The sequence below is a fragment of the Pan troglodytes genome, chromosome 22 (genome assembly GCF_028858775.2).
Source record: "Pan troglodytes isolate AG18354 chromosome 22, NHGRI_mPanTro3-v2.0_pri, whole genome shotgun sequence".
In the NCBI taxonomy this organism is placed as follows: Eukaryota; Metazoa; Chordata; class Mammalia; order Primates; family Hominidae; genus Pan; species Pan troglodytes.
The window spans coordinates 35,601,654-35,619,969 of record NC_072420.2 but is presented as its reverse complement, the minus strand read 5'-3'; the positions used below and the strand labels follow the sequence as shown (position 1 = coordinate 35,619,969).

The 18,316-nt window shown below is 44.0% G+C and overlaps 1 protein-coding gene across 6 annotated transcripts in view; it reads left to right on the top strand.

Moving 5' to 3' along the window:
- The window catches only part of RUNX1 (RUNX family transcription factor 1), a 282,725-nt gene that overhangs the window by 163,577 nt on the left and 100,832 nt on the right, over nt 1-18,316 (top strand). For 4 of the 6 annotated variants that reach the window (XM_016938507.4, XM_063803645.1, XM_003949162.6 and 1 more), the window contains one exon: nt 13,871-13,909. The exons of the other annotated variants lie outside the window; for them this stretch is intronic. In XM_016938507.4, the coding sequence (XP_016793996.1) occupies nt 13,871-13,909 (39 nt within the window). The remainder of the gene's footprint in view (nt 1-13,870; nt 13,910-18,316) is intronic. 6 annotated transcript variants of the gene reach the window in all.

Sequence of the window (18,316 nt, the reverse complement as noted above, 5' to 3'; positions counted from 1 at the left end):
TGAAATATTTATCCATCTATCTGGGTTCTGTGTTTCTAAAGCAGTTCCTTTCCTTGTACTGCAATCCAGAGTGGGCCTGTTTGCAAATCCCCTTTAACTGGAGAGTGGCTGCCCTTCAGAAGCAAAAGGAGTCCTTTAGGAAAGTCATTGTCTATGAAACTTATTCAATGAGAACTATGAAGAACAGCCTTTTTTATTTAAATGCATGTAATTCAAAGATTGTCTACTCTGTGCACTGACTGGGTCAAATTCTTACTTTCACTGCTCCATCTCTATGTGGCCTTGGGCAAGTTGTCTAACCTCTTTAAGCCTTAGGGGATAATTGTTCCTAAATTAATAGTATTACCAAAAGGATTAAATGAGATAATGCACAGAAAGCCCTTGCCACAATGTCTGAAGCTCAGAATAGCTCAGTAAATGTTAAGGACCTCTACTATTTGTCCACTAAAATTTGCTCAGTTGTTATAACCCTATTAGCACAAATAAGGCTTTTGCTTTTGAGGAATGAATTCCACAGCTTTCTCTGTCCTCATGGACTAGCAACACTTAATGGATTCCTAGTGACGAACCAACCCAGTTTCTTAAACCCCCAAACCTGTCAAAACCCAGCATAACCCAAATCTAATGCATTCGTAGGCTGCTGTTCTGCTACCCAGTCTCTTCCTGGTATGATAAACTGTTTTCTTGACCACCAAAGCCAATAGTAGGTACACTTATATATTAGTTTAAAAAATAGAAAAGTACCACATTTACTTTCGAAAATCCAAAACTTTGTCTCAAAGGGGAATTCAGGTTATTTTCGGAAATACTGAACCTCCTTCCCTTTTGTTCATAGCAAAATAAACAGACCACCAGGAGAGAGGATTCTTGTTTTATAGGTTGCTATAGAGGAGTTATGTGAGGTATACATACTCAGGGCTTCAACATTTAAAATTTTTAAAGATCAGTAAAGAGAGGATGCTTTTTTTCTAGAGAAGTTTTTATTTTTAGGTTCTGTAGGGGGAAAAGCTACGTGATAAGTTTCAGATGATCCAGCATTTTCTAGATATTTATCCCACACTTAATTTTTTTAGATCCAGATATTTCAAGCTTAGTAAAAACCAAGGAAGTATTAACTTTTGTTGTATCCATTCTCTGTAACTGAAGAACCAATATGCTTTTATGCTTCCATATAACTTCCTACTTTGTATCCAAATTTCCTAATTTTACTCATAAGCATTCTAGAACACTTTAAAGATGACAAGTTAACAGAATAACATTCTGGCTAAAGAAGTTTTTCTCTTGCTCTTTACCTTAAGGCAGTGTCATGTCTTCACTAAAGGAATGTCTTTTGGGGAGAGTGGGATTAATTAAATCTGTGTTTACCATGATCAGAAAAGAGCATCATACACAACGGTGAAAATAAAGCTTACATATAATAACGTTATTTCCTTCTCATTCCCAGTAACAGAGGGGTTAACCTGAAGTCTTTATCCATTTCCACTCTAATTGGGAAAGGTGGGGGATGGGGAAATCATTTAGGTAGCAAAATGAAAATTGCTAGCCTGGATATGCCTGAGGCAAAAAGAAAAGAATGAATTATCTTGTGAGCGTGATTAGTGAGGGGGAAGAAATATCTACATCTTGCACTTCATTTCATGTTGTCGTTCAATTTGCCGGTGTTAAATAATGACCTCCAGAGCAGTGGGTGAATTGAGAGAAGGGGGCGTGCAGGTCTCCTAGAGTGAGTTCACTGTGCACGGTGTCTGGGCACTATGTGTCCATCATTCAGCTCAATCAGGACCTGACTCAATTTGACAGCGCAGTTCCCAGGTGTAGAGGTTTGCAGACTAAAAGTGGAGCCCCCACTGGCATATTTGGTAAAGTTTTCTTCTTTCCTCCTTAGAAGTCTACTTCATTATTTGGTGTCTTTGGTTAAAGAGAAGGCTAAACAAAATGATTTCTATTTTAGAAACTTTACTATTTCTGCATTAAGGAAAAAGACTTGATCTAGAATATTCTTCTCTAAAACGTGAGGTTCTTCCTAAACCGAGAAGTTGACAATTACAGAACTTCCTAAAACAGAATACTTCTGAAACAATCTTAAAGTCCACATTTATGTAAATATTTGCTGCAGGCCCCCCCTTGAGAACTTACCTAGAAGTGCTGTATCAACCAATAATACATTTTAAATTCTCCTCAAAATGGGTATCTTCACATGCATTTGAATTGTTAAGATAACTAGAAAAGAAAAAAATGGGAGTGTGCTATGTAGTTACTCAAGATTAGTGCACTAGTTGGTCAGTGGTTCAACTAGAAATGACCTATAATTTATTTTTGGGCTCATTTGTGGTAATATTTTGGTGATCATCTGTTTCTTTGCTCTGGCTGTTTTCAAAACAACCTACTCTGCAAAAATATGTGATAACATTTTTCAAGTGTTGTTTGTATGTTTCTAATAATTTTTGGATGATCTCTGAATATAGCTTTCATTGCACGTATAAATATAAATTAAAAATTAGCTATCAAGTCATATCTATTTTCAGATGTTTTAGTTTAATTTTATTAAAAAAATCTTTCCACTCTTTCTCTCTACCTTTCAAAAAGATAACTCTACAGAAATATCACCATTTTTTAATTCAAAAATTCTAGCAAAATTTACGTTACCTTTTAGAATATAGTTTTAAATGGTAGTATTTTTCTAAGCAAGTCCAAAACAATCATATAAAAAAGTTTAAATCTCACTTAACTATTGTTTGAGAGGTAGACAATGATGTTTTATGAGAAGTCTCCGCAAAAAATGTTTACTATTCCATTTCAATGTATTATCCATAAAAATGGTATCATTTATTGAATATCAATTGTATAATAGTAATAATGTAACCTGAAAATATGTAACCATTACAATACAGATCTTAGCAGTTTCATGAAATTTAGAAAATGTAATTACATAATTAGAGAATAGGATTATTACTTCTATTGTTGCTTTTTCCAGCTATTTTGTATTTCAGACTACAACATGAAATTTTAAAGTTTTTGTAAACTATGGCAATTTCATGACCCCACAAGAAAGCAGGATATTGATAGTCTTAGCCAACTGTTTCTTATAACAGTCTGTTTTCCAAATTTGAAGATAACAGGATTAATATGAAAGTATTTGCCATCTTATCCGAGTGCCTATAGAATACTCTAAGGCTGATATTTGGCAATTTATTATTTAATTGACAAATGTAGATATCTCAGCACTTCCTTCACAGATCAAGACCTTGTACGTAAGACTGAGATCAAGGTCTTACTCTGGATTCTTGAGTAGACTTTCTATGTCCCAAAACAAATAGGTGATTCGGCACCCAAAATTTAGCTAAAGCTTCTAGATTCCCTTTCTAAGGAATTCTGCTATGTTTATGGGAAATTTATCTATAGTCTATATGGGATCATAAATAGGAAAAATTTTATTTTAGTAAAAAAGTCACAAATTTGAGGTAGTAACAGTTGTAATAATAATAATGAAACTTATCTGTTTATTGCATAGGAATTAAACTATATTGTACATCCATATTATTTTTTAAACTATTATTTTGTAATATACATAGTGAAACTCCACTAATTTGGTGGGCATGGAGTAAACAGAATTAATCAAAGAGCTGAATTGTAATATTTTTAGTGATTATAATAATAAATTATTTTGGATAACACTGAGTAACTGTGGGTCTATTCTCAATCACCATGTAAATTATAGAATACGATAGCAACGTGTCTGTGATTTTCTAGAAGATGCAGAATCTCAGAGTTATTTTTATGTGTATACTTGTTTTAAATCATATCTTCTTGAATCTGCTTTTTAAAACAGGCAATACTTAGGTGAAATTAGAGAAACCCTATGTGAAATGGAAAGTCCTTAAAATGTCCTATCTCTAGTTGATTCTGGGTCCTCTTTTTCCTTCCTGGCCCCTTCCCACTGGAAACCCAAGTTCACTCTAGCCATATGCTGACATGGGTAAGCACCAGACCCCGGCCAATTTCCCACAATTCCAAGTGGCATTTGCATAAATGTTCCTGGAGCTGGAAAGCCCACCTTGTCCAAGCCTCTTGTTTTGTGGATGAGGAGGCTGAGGCTGGGGCAAGGTAAGTAACTAACTTGCTCACATGGCTAGTAACAAACTTCCTGCAGGTTCCTCTACCTTATGAGATAGTGAGTACTCCTGCACTCAAATATATTGGGGTTCATGTTAATTGCGTGAATTAATCCAGTCATCAATAACTCTAAATCTTAAATTTTGAATTTGGAATCTGAGTGAATGATTACCTAGCTATCATTTGAAGATAATATATGTGTGTGTGTGAATCTCATGTATACCTTTGTATAGAATATATATGTATTTATGTCTTTATAATATATATTGATGTCTTTACTCCAAGTATCCAAGAATTAGTTGTCCATGTAGAAATTTGCTGTTTCAGCCAGCTTTGGGGAATTTCCTTTGCCTGTCCTGTACCCACCATTGTCCACATTTAAGGTCTAACATAGACCTACCTACTGCTCTACCAGCTCACTAAGGGTCGTCTTATCAAGCTGGTCTGCAGTTAATCCCCTACCCTCCTCCCTTCAAGAACCAATTAAAATCACTCCGTTATTTTTGAACACAAAAGTTGCATAAGGAAAAAATACTTTCTATTTCATAATTCTCCTAGTGAAAGAGTAAATTATAAACACAAAGAATCCAAATAAACGATTCTGTTTGGGAAGGAGCATTTGCTGTGGGATAGCATGTGGGACATGAGCAACAGGACCCCTGCTTTTAATTCATACATTCATTCATTTCTTTTTTACTCAACTTAGAAAAATCATGTCACATTTCCTATTCATTGTGGTGGAAATAGCTTTAAATATATTAACTAAAATGCCTCAAATAAAGCAGATTACGAAAGAAAGCAGACTCCAGAAGTATTAGCAACTTTATAGACTCTGCATCTATCATCCACCAGGAAATCTTATTGGTGTGACATTCGCCAATTAGGGAACTGAAAGCCATGGACAAGTCCCTAAACTCCCCTCCCTGGAGCGCAATTTTCAGATGCTCCACTTGGATACTTTCTCACAATGCTTAGCTGAAGGATATCACTCAAAGAGAAGACTGGTTTCATGTGGAGAGTGACTTCTCAGTGTATCTCTTAAAACATAACCTCTGTCTGTAGCTGACGGAACCAAAGAGCATGTGGAGAAGGGCCCACACCAAAGAGAATGTGGAGAAGGGCCCACACCCTTTCCAGGGTCCACACATTGGCCCCTTAACCTCTGTCTTCAACTCGTAAGACTAACAGATAGAAACTGGTATTATTATTATTATTATTTATTTTTGAGATGGATCTGGCTCTGTCCCCCAGGTTGGAGTGCAGTGGTGCCATCTCAGCTCACTGCAACCTCCGCCTTCCGAGTTCAAGCGATTCTCCCGCCTTAGCCTCTCGAGTAGCTGGGACTACAGGCACGCGCCGCCACCATGCCCAGCTACTTTTTTTATTTTCAGTAGAGACGGGGTTTCACCATGTTGGCCGGGCTGGTCTCGAACTCTTGACCTCATGATCCACCCGCCTCTGCCTCCCAAAGTGCTGGGATTACAGGCGTGACCCACCGTGACCAGCCAGAAACTGGTGTCTTTGCACAAAAGAGACACTTGGACCTTCAGGGGTTCCCAGCAGCCCCTTAAGAACCAACACAGGCAAGTAGGGGCAGTGGTTTCTGTTGTGAACCTCTCCCCATATTCCCGCTCCTTGGTTATTTCTTCTGATGAGGATGGATTCCATAGCTTAGACCATTAGACCAGTAGCTCCCTCACTGAATTGATCCATTACTGTGTTTTAACTGGTAGATTGCCCGCAAACTGAAACATTGATGGTTTTTTGAAAAATTTATATGCTATATTTCAAAATAAACCTGTTTATAGGAATTCCTATTTGAGAGTGAGTATCGTTTAACCAATTGGAAATTCTATTTTAAAATCATGGCCTATTAAAAATAGAACCTCCAATTTCTGATCCATAATGCTTATATTTAAAAATACATCAGGTGTGTTTCATAGGGAACTGGTTTTGCTGGAAAAGAAAGGGACAGGAGATGCTTTTGTAATATTGTTTCCGAGCTCAAGGAAACCAAAGCACTGCTTTATAGGCTGAGGCATGCATGACTGGTGAATGTTAAGTGGAAATGAACAATGTGTGAGATTAACTTGTGGCTATCCATGGCTGTAAAAATGCATTAGTGGTGTTGTCAGTGGTTAGTAGGCCTTTGCAACTCAGTTATTGCTGCTGAGTATGTGTGTTCTTCCACCTTTGAGTCAATCAAGTCACACTGTAATAAAAATTTTGAACTTTGCTTCAGGACAGCTCAGAGGGAAAACACGAGTCAAGTAAGATGCACTATTTAGTGGTCCTCACTAACAGCAGTTTAAAAACAGTTCACTCAAGCACTAGCAGACTAGTAGCAAAATTGCTATCCAGGGTGAATTGTATTTTGAGTGGTTCCTGTAGAACTGTACTGTCCAATATGGTAGCCACTAGCCACAAATGAGTATTGACCACTTGCAATGTGGCTAAACCAAATTGAGATGCACTATAAATGTAAAATACACACAGACTTTTGAAGACATAGTACAGAAACAAAAGAAAAATGTAAAATAGCTCATTAATAATTTTCATATTGATTACATGTTCAAATGACAATGTTTTCAATAGATTGGGTTAAATAAAACATATTAAAATTTATTTTGCCCATTACTTTTTTAATGTGGCTACTAGAAAATCTTAAATTATGTATATGACTCTCATTATATTTCTTTGGATGTGCTGCTCTAGAATAAGAAAGAATGTCCACATAGCTTTTGTTTGTTTTTTGTAGAGATGGGGTCTTGCTATGTTGCCCAGGCTGGTCTCAAACTCCTGTGCTCAAGCAATCATCCAGCCTTGGCCTTCCAAAGCACTGGAGTTAGAAGCTTGAGCCTCTGAATTCAGCCTGTCCTAATGGTTTAAAGGCAACTTGTCAGGATCTAATAAGGAAATTTGACTGGTAATACAATGTTTTGACCATCTTGCAAGCTGCTGGCTGCAACCGGGCACTCTGCAGGCAAACTGCATGGGCTGAGAATGGGTGGGCTGATTACTAAATCTTAAGTGTCCTCATTTGTAAAGTGAAGGGAGTAATGATGGACCACTCACTGCTCAAGAATTAAATGGGATAATGTATGTAAAGCAGCTCCTTGTGAGGCCTGATAGAAGATGTACTGGTGACTTCTATTACCATACTTGTCTTGGTCAGCTCAGGCTGCTATAACAAAATACCACAGACTGGGTGGCTTAAACAGCAGACATGTATTTCCTCACAGCTCTGGAGGTTGGGAAGTCTGAGATCAGGGTACCAGCACGATTGGGTTTGGTGGAGGGAGGGAGGGAGAGAGAGAGATCAATCTGGTCTTTTCTTATAAGAGCATTAATCCCATCATGAGGACCCCAGCCTCACAACCTCATCTTAATCTAATCACCTCCCACATATCCTACTCATAGCAGCACATAGAGGATTAGGGCTTCAATGTGAATTTTGGAGGGATACAAACATTCAGGCCATAACAACAGCTTAAAAAGTCCAATCGCACCAGGCGTGGTAGTTCACACCTGTAATCTCAACACTTTATGAGGCCGAGGTGGGCAGATCACTTGAGGTCAGAAGTTCGAGACCAGCGTGGACAACATGATGAAACCCCATCTTTACAAAAAATACAAAAAGTACCTGGGCATGGTGGCACGTGCCAGTAGTCCCAACTACTCAGGAGGCTGAGGCAGGAGAATCACTTGAACCCAGGAGGTGGAGGTTCCAGTGAGTGGAGATCATGCCACTGCACTCCAGCCTGGGTGACAGAGTGAGACTCTGTCTAAAAAATAAAAATAAAAAGTTCTATCTGAGATACTGGATCCTCCAACTCTGAGTGCAGACCTTGAACCAGCGGCAGTGGCAACACTGGGAGCTTATGGGAAACCAAGAATCTCAGGCTTCTTCCGAGACCTGCTGAGGCAGAATCTGTAGTTAACCAGACTCGCCGGGGCTCAGGTATGCATTCATTTTCTGCAGTGCTGCCTAGGGAATTTAAAGGTGAGTAAAACACAGCGTCGCTGGCAAGGTGTTCACAATCCACTGGTGCGTTTGTGTGGGAATGAGAGTGAATCTAGAGAGATGAAGACAATTATCTGGTGGGCTGTTAGGAGGCTCAATAAAAAACACCCCTGCTCTCCGGTGATCCACAATCAACAGTGAGATGACAAAGGAGTCAAGCAGATGGAGATAAAAATACCAGCTTGGTCACCGATAGAACTTTTGGAGAGCATGGCTTAGGTATGTGGCTTCCTGCTACTGAGCTCCAGAAATAGGGAGACTCACTCACCAATACCCAAGCAGTGTCTCCCCAAAAGAATAAGGAGAGGGAAAGAGCATGCCCAGGGTACTTGTTTTCTTATTGCTGTAAAACGAGCAAATTGCCAAGCTTAGCAGCTTAAACAAATTTAGCCCACAGTTCTGCAGGTCAGAAATCTGGTGGTGCTGTACTAGATTCTCTGCTCAGAGCTTCATAAGGCCAAAAATCCAGGGGTTGGATAACCTGAGCCCTTACTTGAAGGCTTTAGGGAGAAATTCACCTCCAAGCTCATGCAGGTAGTTGGCAGAATGCAATTCCATGGGGCTGTAGCATAGTGGCCCTCATTTCCTTGCTGGCTGTCAATCAGGGGTCACCCTCGGCATCTAGAGACTGCTCTCTAGTTCTTGCAAGTGCCTGCTCTGTCTTCTAGCTACAATGCTGACTTCACTTCTGCCCCAGCCTGAGAAAACACTGTGTTTGTAATGGTCTCCTGTGATTAGATTAGGGCTACCAGGAAAATCTCTCTGTTGCATGAGTCAAAGCCAACTGATTAGTAACCTTAATTATATATGCAAAAAACATCTCTTTTTTTCCACGTAACATAACCAGAGCATGACAACTCATCATATTCCCAGCCCCAGGGATTCAGGTGGAAAGTTTGAGGGGTTCATTTTATGCTTCTGCATTCTACAACCAGTTTCTGCTTCCAACGCTACTAACTAGGTAATTCAATCTTTTATGGTGGAGGAGGAATGAGGGTGTAAAAAGGGGTCAAGAGTTTTACACTAAGCAATGTTGTTCCACATGGAAACCTGAAGCCAGGGAAGGGGTGGTTCCACCACTTCCTCTCACCCGCCCCACCACCCAATATATTTAAATAGCTATAACCCAAAATATATTATAATTCAAGTCACATAGGAGATGTGGAAATGATGATGAAGCATGTGATTGGTCTTTAAGAGGCAATTTCACCTGAGGCAGAAGGATCTGCCCCCCTCCAAGATGAGGACAGGAAGGGTAGCTCTTAATCTTGCAGAACTGTGCTAAAGACCTTGCATTGAATTCCAGATGCCCAGGAGAACACAGCAGAACTATGGTGCAGGAGACTAATCTGGAAGTACTGTATACAATTAGCAGGAACCCCCCTTTTTCAGAGATCTTTGTAAGAAATCTTCAGAGAGGTAATGAGAACTTGAACCAGAATGATGTCAATAGGAATTGAAAGGTGGGGGCCGAATTGTTATCAACCAAAGAAATCAAAAAGAGATCTTGGCAACAGACTGGATGAGGGCAAAGATCAATCCATGGATCCAAGTCTGGAAACTGAGAGAATGATGGTGCAGTGGGGAAAACAAGAGGAAGACCTGGGTTGAAGTGGAAACTGATGAATTTTATTTTCAGTAAAATACACATGGCAAACACTAATTTTCTCAGGTTGCTTCCATCTTACACACATGCACACATATATATACACAAACACCTCTCAACACTGGTCTTTCTCTCCTCCTGCTACCTCACCAGTTTCCCTCCCTCCTCCAACAAATTTCATTCTCTCCTTCCCTACATCCCATTCGCTTTCTACTCTCTGCTCCATTTCTGCTGCTGCCACTCAACTGAAGCTCCTTTGGCAAAGGTTACATGGCACTCTCTGTAGACAAATCCAGTGGAATATTTTCATATTTTCAGTCCTTGTTTTCATGGCCCCTTTGTGGCCTTTGGGACATGGTTTTCCTCCAAAGCTGGCATTTTCCTTTATTCTTTTCTTTTCTTTTTATGAGACAGAGTCTCATCCTGTCTCCTAGGCTGGAGTGCAATGGCACAATCTTGGCTCACTGCAACCTCTGCCTCCTGGGTTCTAGTGATTCTCCTGCCTCAGCCTCCCGAATAGCTGGGATTACAGGTGTCCACCACCATGTCTGGCTAATTTTTGTATTTTTAGTAGAGACAGGGTTTTACCATGTTGGTCAGGCTGGTCTTGAACTCCTGACCTTAGGTGATCCACCTGCCTTGGCCTCCCAAAGTGCTGGGATTACAGGCGTGAGCCACCATGCCCGGCTGCATTTTCCTTTACTCTTATTACTTATTCTCTCCTCTTTCTTTTCCTAGCTCCATCTCCTTGTTGCTCCCTCTTCTGCTCACCCTGGAATGTTGATAATCCCAGAACCTGAGAATGGTCTCTTCTCATTGGAAACAGTCTCTGAAACTACCATAGAGTTTGATTGTACCCTAGATACAATCTGAAACTACAATAGATATTCTAAGGATGTTCAGCTCGTTATTTCTACATGAAACCTCTCCCCAGAATTCCTGTTTTCCCCACCAGCACCTCCTATTCTGTTCTGGGCATCCAAAGCTCAGAGAGACATCATGATGTCTCTCTGTAAACCCACTGTTTCTGGTCTTCTCTACTACTATTAAAGGACAGATGCTGGGGAGACTCCTCCCCCTCCCTCACCTCAATCCCCTCTTCCATCTCCATTGCTTCTACCTTAATCCAGATCCTCATGACCCCTTGTCTGACAACTGCTATAGCTCCCCACTCCTCATCTCTACCCCCTCCAACTCACCGAGCTGTTGTTGACAGATTTATTTTTCTAATATATATATTAATTTTGTTATTTCCCTGTTTGGCTTTGACAGATCAATTTTCCCGCATGTTGAAGTTCACATTTCCTCAGGTTGCTTGTGCTTCCAATGACCTATCTACGTCTATGTATTTTTGAACTGCTGCACTCCCTCCCCCACTCCCCAACCTGGTCTCAAACCTATGCCCCAACTGTACTGGAACTGACACACTGATGTGTTTCATAAACTCACGCCCTTACTCATGATGCTTATTCAGCCCAGAGCACCATTTCCCCACCCCACCGTCACCTCCCTAAACCCCTCCTCTAGCTCTTTGAACCACCTAAAAATCTACCCAACCTCCAAAAGTCAAGTCAAAAATCACCTCTGCTAGGAAGGAAGTCTTTCCTGAGCCCACCAGGGGCTGCTGGCCCCTCTTCCTCTTATATTCCCTCCCACCAGTTCCTGGGACCCTGGACATGTGTCCACCAACAGCCATGACACTTCTTTACTCTCATCTGTTTGGTGTTTGTCATCAGTGAGCCTAGCACCTTGCCTGGGACAGAGGAAGCATTCAAGGAATGCTGAAGGCAGGTGAATCAAATACCTTGTATCTAGGAAAGTCCTAAAGATGCCCTTTTAAACTAGTGGAGGTGGGAAAAGACTAAAATGCCATTTTATATTATTATCAATGTAAAAGTTTCTCAGCCAAATGGACCTTGACTTTCTCCTCAAACTCTGTGGATGACAGAAATGACATTAAAATCTGACTCCTAACGATATGAGGTTTGCATGGTGAAGAATTTCCAAGATATTTTCTGATCTAGACCCTGAGACGGGGGGGATAAAAGTGAAAGATGAGATCAGAGTTAATTTTTTAGAACTCTACCAAGGATAGCCACAAAAATAATCATGATCCAAAAGGAACATAGCTTACCATGCATGTGGACCTATATGTAGATATGAATGTGTGTGTGTGTGTGTGTGTGTGTGTGTGTGTGTGTGTGTGTGTTTCTATGTAGGTCAAGAGTGATGTGAATTTGGGCAAGTTACCTGAACTCTCCAAGGGTGAGGTTCCTTATCTGTAAAATGGGGGTAGCAATGATGTTCTTGTGAGGATTAAATCAGGCAAAGTATATAAAAGCACTTCACCCATTGCCTGGCATATAATTACATTCAATGGGGGATGTAGGGAAGAGAGAGACAGAGAGAGAGCATGCGAGCTAGCACACTGGAGGATGAGCTACCAGATTCATTGTTCACTGTCTTAAACACACGCAACCTCTCCTCTCTTGCAGTTTGGGTTCTGGCATCTTTAACAGTTACATGGGCAAATCACTTCAAACCTCCACAGGTGCTACTTCACCTGGGCAGCAGTTTCTCACCCCCTACCCCTTCCCCCTCCCCAATTTAACCACACTTGCTGTGTTCTCAAGGCTGCTGATACACAACAAACTAAGAAAGTTTTTAATAGTTACCAATCACAGTTTTCAAAATCCACTCATTTTTGCCCTTGTTTTTGGGTTTAAAAAATCCTGGCATTTTCCTCAGAATTGCTGAACTATTAGGTGTGTAGATGAACTTGTGTTTTCTTGCTCTCCGACTCCAATTTCTTAGACTCAGACATGGAAAAGCTTCTCTGGGTGTCAAGAGAGAATTTCCAGGGTGCGTGGTTCCGCTGGGTGTGCTGTCTGGTCAGTCTTACCGTTGTGGATTCCACACCCCCACCCCACTGCCCCAACACCTATTAAAGCTGAGCTGACGTAACTTCAGGATACATTTATTATTTCTTACCTTATCATTCACAATTAGTGCAAATGATTATTTCTCTGCCTTGCTCTTTAAAAAGAAAAGTCTTCATGGAGTCATTTTATCTACTTGTGAACCACAATCTCGTTTTTTTTTGGATGCTCCTTTGAGACTATACATATTTAATTCCTTTAATATTTCATCATAGAGCAGTCCTTCAGAACCTCTTATTTTAGTTGTTCCTTTTACTTTGGCAAAAATATAAGACTAAAGAAGCTGCAAATCTTGTTTTCCTGCCTATTTAAACAGCATCTAGAAATCTGAAATAATTGTCTCCTTTCTTATTTTAAAAGTTTTTTAAAAAAAAAACAGCATACTAAATATTGTGGCATGGAGTTGAAAGCTTTAGGTCTGCAGCATTTGAAATGCTCAAATCCTGTCTTTAAAGAACAGTATTCCCTCTTTGTGACTCAGTGCTGTTATCAATATACAAGGCTGATAGAGTAATTTCAAATTCACAACATTATATGTAGATATTCAAAGGAAAGAAAAAGAGCTTCATGTGACTTTGCTTAATGGGTTTACCTATAGTTGTAAATGTATACAGTAAGTGATCCATATTTGGGAATTATCATGTAACAATTATTTCTAATAATAATTGATATAATCTATTAGAACTTGTGAGAGGTTTCGATGTAAATAATTTGCCTGCCTAGCAGAGAGAAGGGAAGGAGAGTAAGCAGGGGAAAATGTTTCTAAAATGTCCTATCATTGGAAGTAAATGATCATAAATGTTTTTGCATTAAGTTAGGGTTTGGTTTTAATTTTCCCTTGAATTCTAATGTTCCTACACCTTCCAAATATATTTTAAATCTTCATTAAATAAATCACATTTTAATCACACACGGAGCTTAAAAGAGGTGATTCTACGACAGATATTCAGTATTAGCTAGTGAAGGTGAACATTGGTTGAAGGTACCTAAAACCACGTGCATAAGGAACAGTTTATTTCTTATTTGGTGATTTACTATTTCAAGTCATTTTTGTGTCAAAGCTATAAAAATCTCCAGTGCTAAAAAGTGTAAGAAGCATTGAGCTAGCAAAAAAAAAAAAAAAAAGTCGGGGGAAAGTTAATTTTTAAACTTGCATTACTTTTATTTTCCTACTTTCTGTTATTTCAGAATGCATACTTGGAATGAATCCTTCTAGAGACGTCCACGGTATGTTAAATTCCAAGTTATATTTTTAAATAAAATACACACCTTCATAGATGTGTATATGATTTTACATCTATGTATCTCTATGTATAACTTCTGATATAATTTAACCAAATAATTAAGGCTGTTTCTGCTGATTCCAATATACTTAAAAGCAGTTCTCCATATTGTAAATGTTATACCATATAAAATATTTCAATGAAAGCTTAAATGATACCCTCAGTTCTACAGCGTTTGCCAGAGGTGCATTCTGATGCTATTAAATGCCTCTATACAACTCTCTAAAAACAAAACAGAGCTTGGCTTCCCTCACAGCCCAGCTTATGACCTGTGTTATAGCAGTGGTAATGCAAGATTTTTATGAGAGTAAAATGTTTGCTAAGCATTCCTAAATTTTAAAAAGATTAATTTTAAAATGTCCTCAGCTTGCTACTTGTGAGGTACACAATGGGTTTATGAAGTGAAAGTGAAATCATCACACATTAACCATAGCATCCCACAGAAACATTCAGATGGAGGAAGGATGTAATGGAAGAACTCAGGGCTCTCCTCCCCCTTCTCATAGTAATTAGATTTGAAAAGTGAAGTAATCTCAAAGCCACTTCAGAAGAAAAACATGTTTAATTAAATTCCAATGTTCAAAACTGGATAGTGTGTATGGCAGGTGATTTGTACATACATGTTACTCTTCATCAAAATTGTTTTCCATCCCTGTGACATCAATACAAACTGCAGCTATTTGGTTCCAAACCATAGCGAGATACATTCTATTTTTAAAATGTAAATGGTCATTTAAAATAGAAATAATTCTTTTAGACGTATTGCATTTTTACAAATGTGATTTTGGAAATATATTGCTCGCAAAGGGTAATTTTAAGAGAATTGTTGAGATTCCAATCCCATCTTTATGCATATTTTGGGGAGGCTTTTGAAAGAGCAAAAATGTAAAAGATTTAGTTATCTTCTGAGACCACCTATAGTTCTTTACCTAAAGTTGTAGAAGAAAAACGTCAATGCACTGTTACTGTTTTCCAATGAAATTATTTTTCTTCCAACTAACCAAGCAGTACTTTTTAAATCCACTGCAGAAATTTACATTTCATTCCTGTTGTGAGCCGTTTTCAATTCTCCTCCCTCCCTCTCCCCGCAACAAAATTTGGAAAAATCTGTCACGTAGCATCCGCCCAACGTATCGCTTCGTTGTATTTTTTTTAAAATTTTGCATTATGACAAAAGTAAATTCTAGCATTACTCCAGGGAAACACTGGGAATGAACCTGGTAATGTTTCCTTTCCTTTCTCCCTTAGGCAAAGGAAGGGGAATTCTGTATTGTCGCTAAAATGAGCGCTCTTGGTGGAAAGGAATTCCTCACTTCGTACACGCTGTGGCTGTCCTTGAAAGTGCAGGCTCCGTAAAATGCCCGGCCGACTAAGGGGTTCCCTTTCCCCGGAGCCCCTGCCTCTTTCCATTCATTTTAGATCCTCAGTAAGGAAGGGCAGAGGTTGGTCTGTTTCTTGTTTTCAAGAGGGCACCGCGCTGCGCAGTTAACAGCCTGCGCCGCTCCGGGGAAACCCAAATGTCCCGCGATCCCATCGAGTCAAGGAGCAAAAGCTGTGATTGCTATCAGCTTTTTGTCGGGCTTCAAACTCAGGGTTTATCGGTTGAAACTCCTAGCTGAGCAGCTCCCACGACGCTGCCTCTGAAGGCTAAACTCGGTGCATGCAAGGCTGGGACCAACTTTCCTTACTCGATAAAGGAACTTGACTCCCTCCTGGGAGACCGCAGCCCGAGTCCGACTCGCAGCCCCCGTCGCGGGGTTTAGGGTTTTAGGCAAGCGGCCCGAGACCCAGAGGAGCCTGCCTGGACCTTTCCGAGGGGCAAATCACCCGAGTCTGCTATTTCCCCTGGAGTCAAAAGCCTACTTTTGGAGCCGCCACACCCTCGTGCCCCCTCCCGCATCTCGGGGGTCCCGGGGGATGCACTTGGGGGTGGCCCCAGGAGCCCTGGGTGGGATCTCGGGGAAGTGCATTGGAGACCAGGCGAAAAGGTTTCCCTTGCCCAGAACTTGCCTCTAGAGCGGGCCGCGTCCGAACCCGCAGGCAAAGGCGCTGCGGCCCCTGCGGGCGGGCGGGCGCGCGCGATGCACTCTGCTCAGGGACAGAGTTAGAAAGAGGACGTTTGGGCGCGGGGAGGGGGGGATTTACAACTGGAATTAGGCTTTAAAAAATCATTTTAAAAGAAAAATGTAGTAAGTTTTCTTTCCGAGACCCCAGGTCCATTAAAACAAAACTGAACTCGGGTGCTGGCAGTGCCCAGGGGGAGCGGAGGCGGAGAGGGTTGAGGCCGCGGGCCGCCCGCCTTAGCCCCGGAAGCCCGGGCTCCTGAAGCACAGACAGCCAAGAGCGGCCCGAGTCAAACCCCAGGAACAGGGGCTTCGGGAAGAGACCCCGACCGGGCCGCACAGCGGGGAGTCCCGGTCCGAGAGTCCCCACCTGGCCGGCTGCGACTCTATATTGGAACCTCGGAAACGCGCCTTGGCCGTTCCAGCTCAAGTGGGCTCTGGGGCGGCTTCCTGTCTTTTATCCTCGAACGCTAGTTCTTCCCGGGCGACCCGAAGGCCACGAGGCGGGCCGCACAGCCCCGCGCCGTCGGGGGCGTGCCGGGAGCACCGGGGACTGCGCGCGGCGTCCAGGGAGGGCGGCTGCTGCCCCCTGGCGTCCGCCAGAGCCCGCGGCGCGTCCCGACAGCTCCGCGCAGTCCGGGCCCGCCCGGGAAAGGCCTCCACGCCAGCCAACCCCGGCCCCCTCCTGCGTCCGGGCCCGCGGCAACGCCCGGGGACAGTCCCTGCGCGGCAGCGGCCACAGCACCCTAGCCCTGGGGGAGGGAGGAGCGGGCGTCATGGGCCCTGTGAGGTCGGCGAGGGACCCCCGCGCGGGGGAGCTTAATTGAGGGGCTCCGCGGGGACCACAAAACAGCCTGCGGTGGAACGGGGCCGGGATCCGGGGACTGGGTTGCAGCCCCGGGGTGGATGAGAGGCCCCGGGAGGTGCAGGGCCCGGCAGGGAGGGCGTGGAGGGACTCATGGTGACGGGAGCAGCCTCCGCTGGGAGGGAGCCCCGCCGGGTGGGGTCGGAGTTGGCAGCGCACGCCGGGCCGGGGGCGGGGCCCTCCGAGCTCCGCGAAAATGCCCGCAGCACCGCGGGGACCGGCGCAGGGGGAAGCGGCCGCCCGCACGCGAAGCCGGGGTGGGTTCCGCACCTGGGGCCGCTCGAGCGCGCGGGGGCGGGGAGAGGAGCGGGGGCCGCTTCCGGGGAGCCGGAGGGGAGACGCGGGGCCCGGGCAGGCTGTCCAGCTGTTGCGGGTGCCGGCGCTACAAGGCCCGGGAGCGAGCCGCGCGGCTCCTTTCAACTTTCCTTCCAGCCGCGCGTTCTTGGGGTCTTTCGTGACTAGGAAACTCCTCGCGGGCCGCTGGCGCACGCAGCAAGTGAGGCGCGCGGAGGGATCGAGCCGCGGCCCGGGCGCAGCGGTAAAAAACACCCATTACAGAAACCGACCCGAGGGAAGACGCTGAGAGCAAACGGCACGCGCGGATGCCGTCCGGCCTCATGCAAGGAATCAGCGCCGCTTCGCCGCAGCTGCCAGCCGGACGGTGCAGGAGCGCGGAGTGGCTCCCCCGGGCCCCGCGGCCAAATTGCACCCCCGCCCTGGAAGCGGAGGCCTGGCCCTGGGCGGCCGCGCAGGATCTGGGGCCGTCCGCGGGCTGCAGCCCCGGTTCGGGAGCCTCGTGGCGGCCACTGCGCCTGCCTGCAGCGGCTCGCGGGGCCAGGCCTCTCCGGGTGCGGCGCGCCGGCCGGGTCCTCCTCGGGCCGGCGGGGCCTGCTTTCTTTTTCCAGGTCTCCGGACCGTGGCCACGCGCGGAACCGCACAAGCCTGCGTGTGGCTGCGGAAAGAGGTCCGCACGCGGGCGGGGCCCCGGGCCAGCATGCAGGCTTGGATGCGGGGCGCGGGGGTGGCCTCCGACTCCCCGCTCGGGCTGCGTACAGTAGCGCGCGGCACGGCGGCGGGGGCGCGCGGGCCAATTCCAGGGGCCGGCGGCGGCGAGCCGCGCCCTGGCTGATACCGGAAAGGCCTGTGATTGGCCACGGCCGCCCCTATGCAAACGAGCTGAGGGAATGGAATTCCTCCGGCCGGGCTTACAGTAAAAGCACGTTCATTTCCAGGCACTCTCATTCATAGAGCCAGCGGGCGCGGGCGGGACGGGCGCCCCGCGGCCGGACCCAGCCAGGGCACCACGCTGCCCGGCCCTGCGCCGCCAGGCACTTCTTTCCGGGGCTCCTAGGGACGCCAGAAGGAAGTCAACCTCTGCTGCTTCTCCTTGGCCTGCGTTGGACCTTCCTTTTTTTTGTTATTT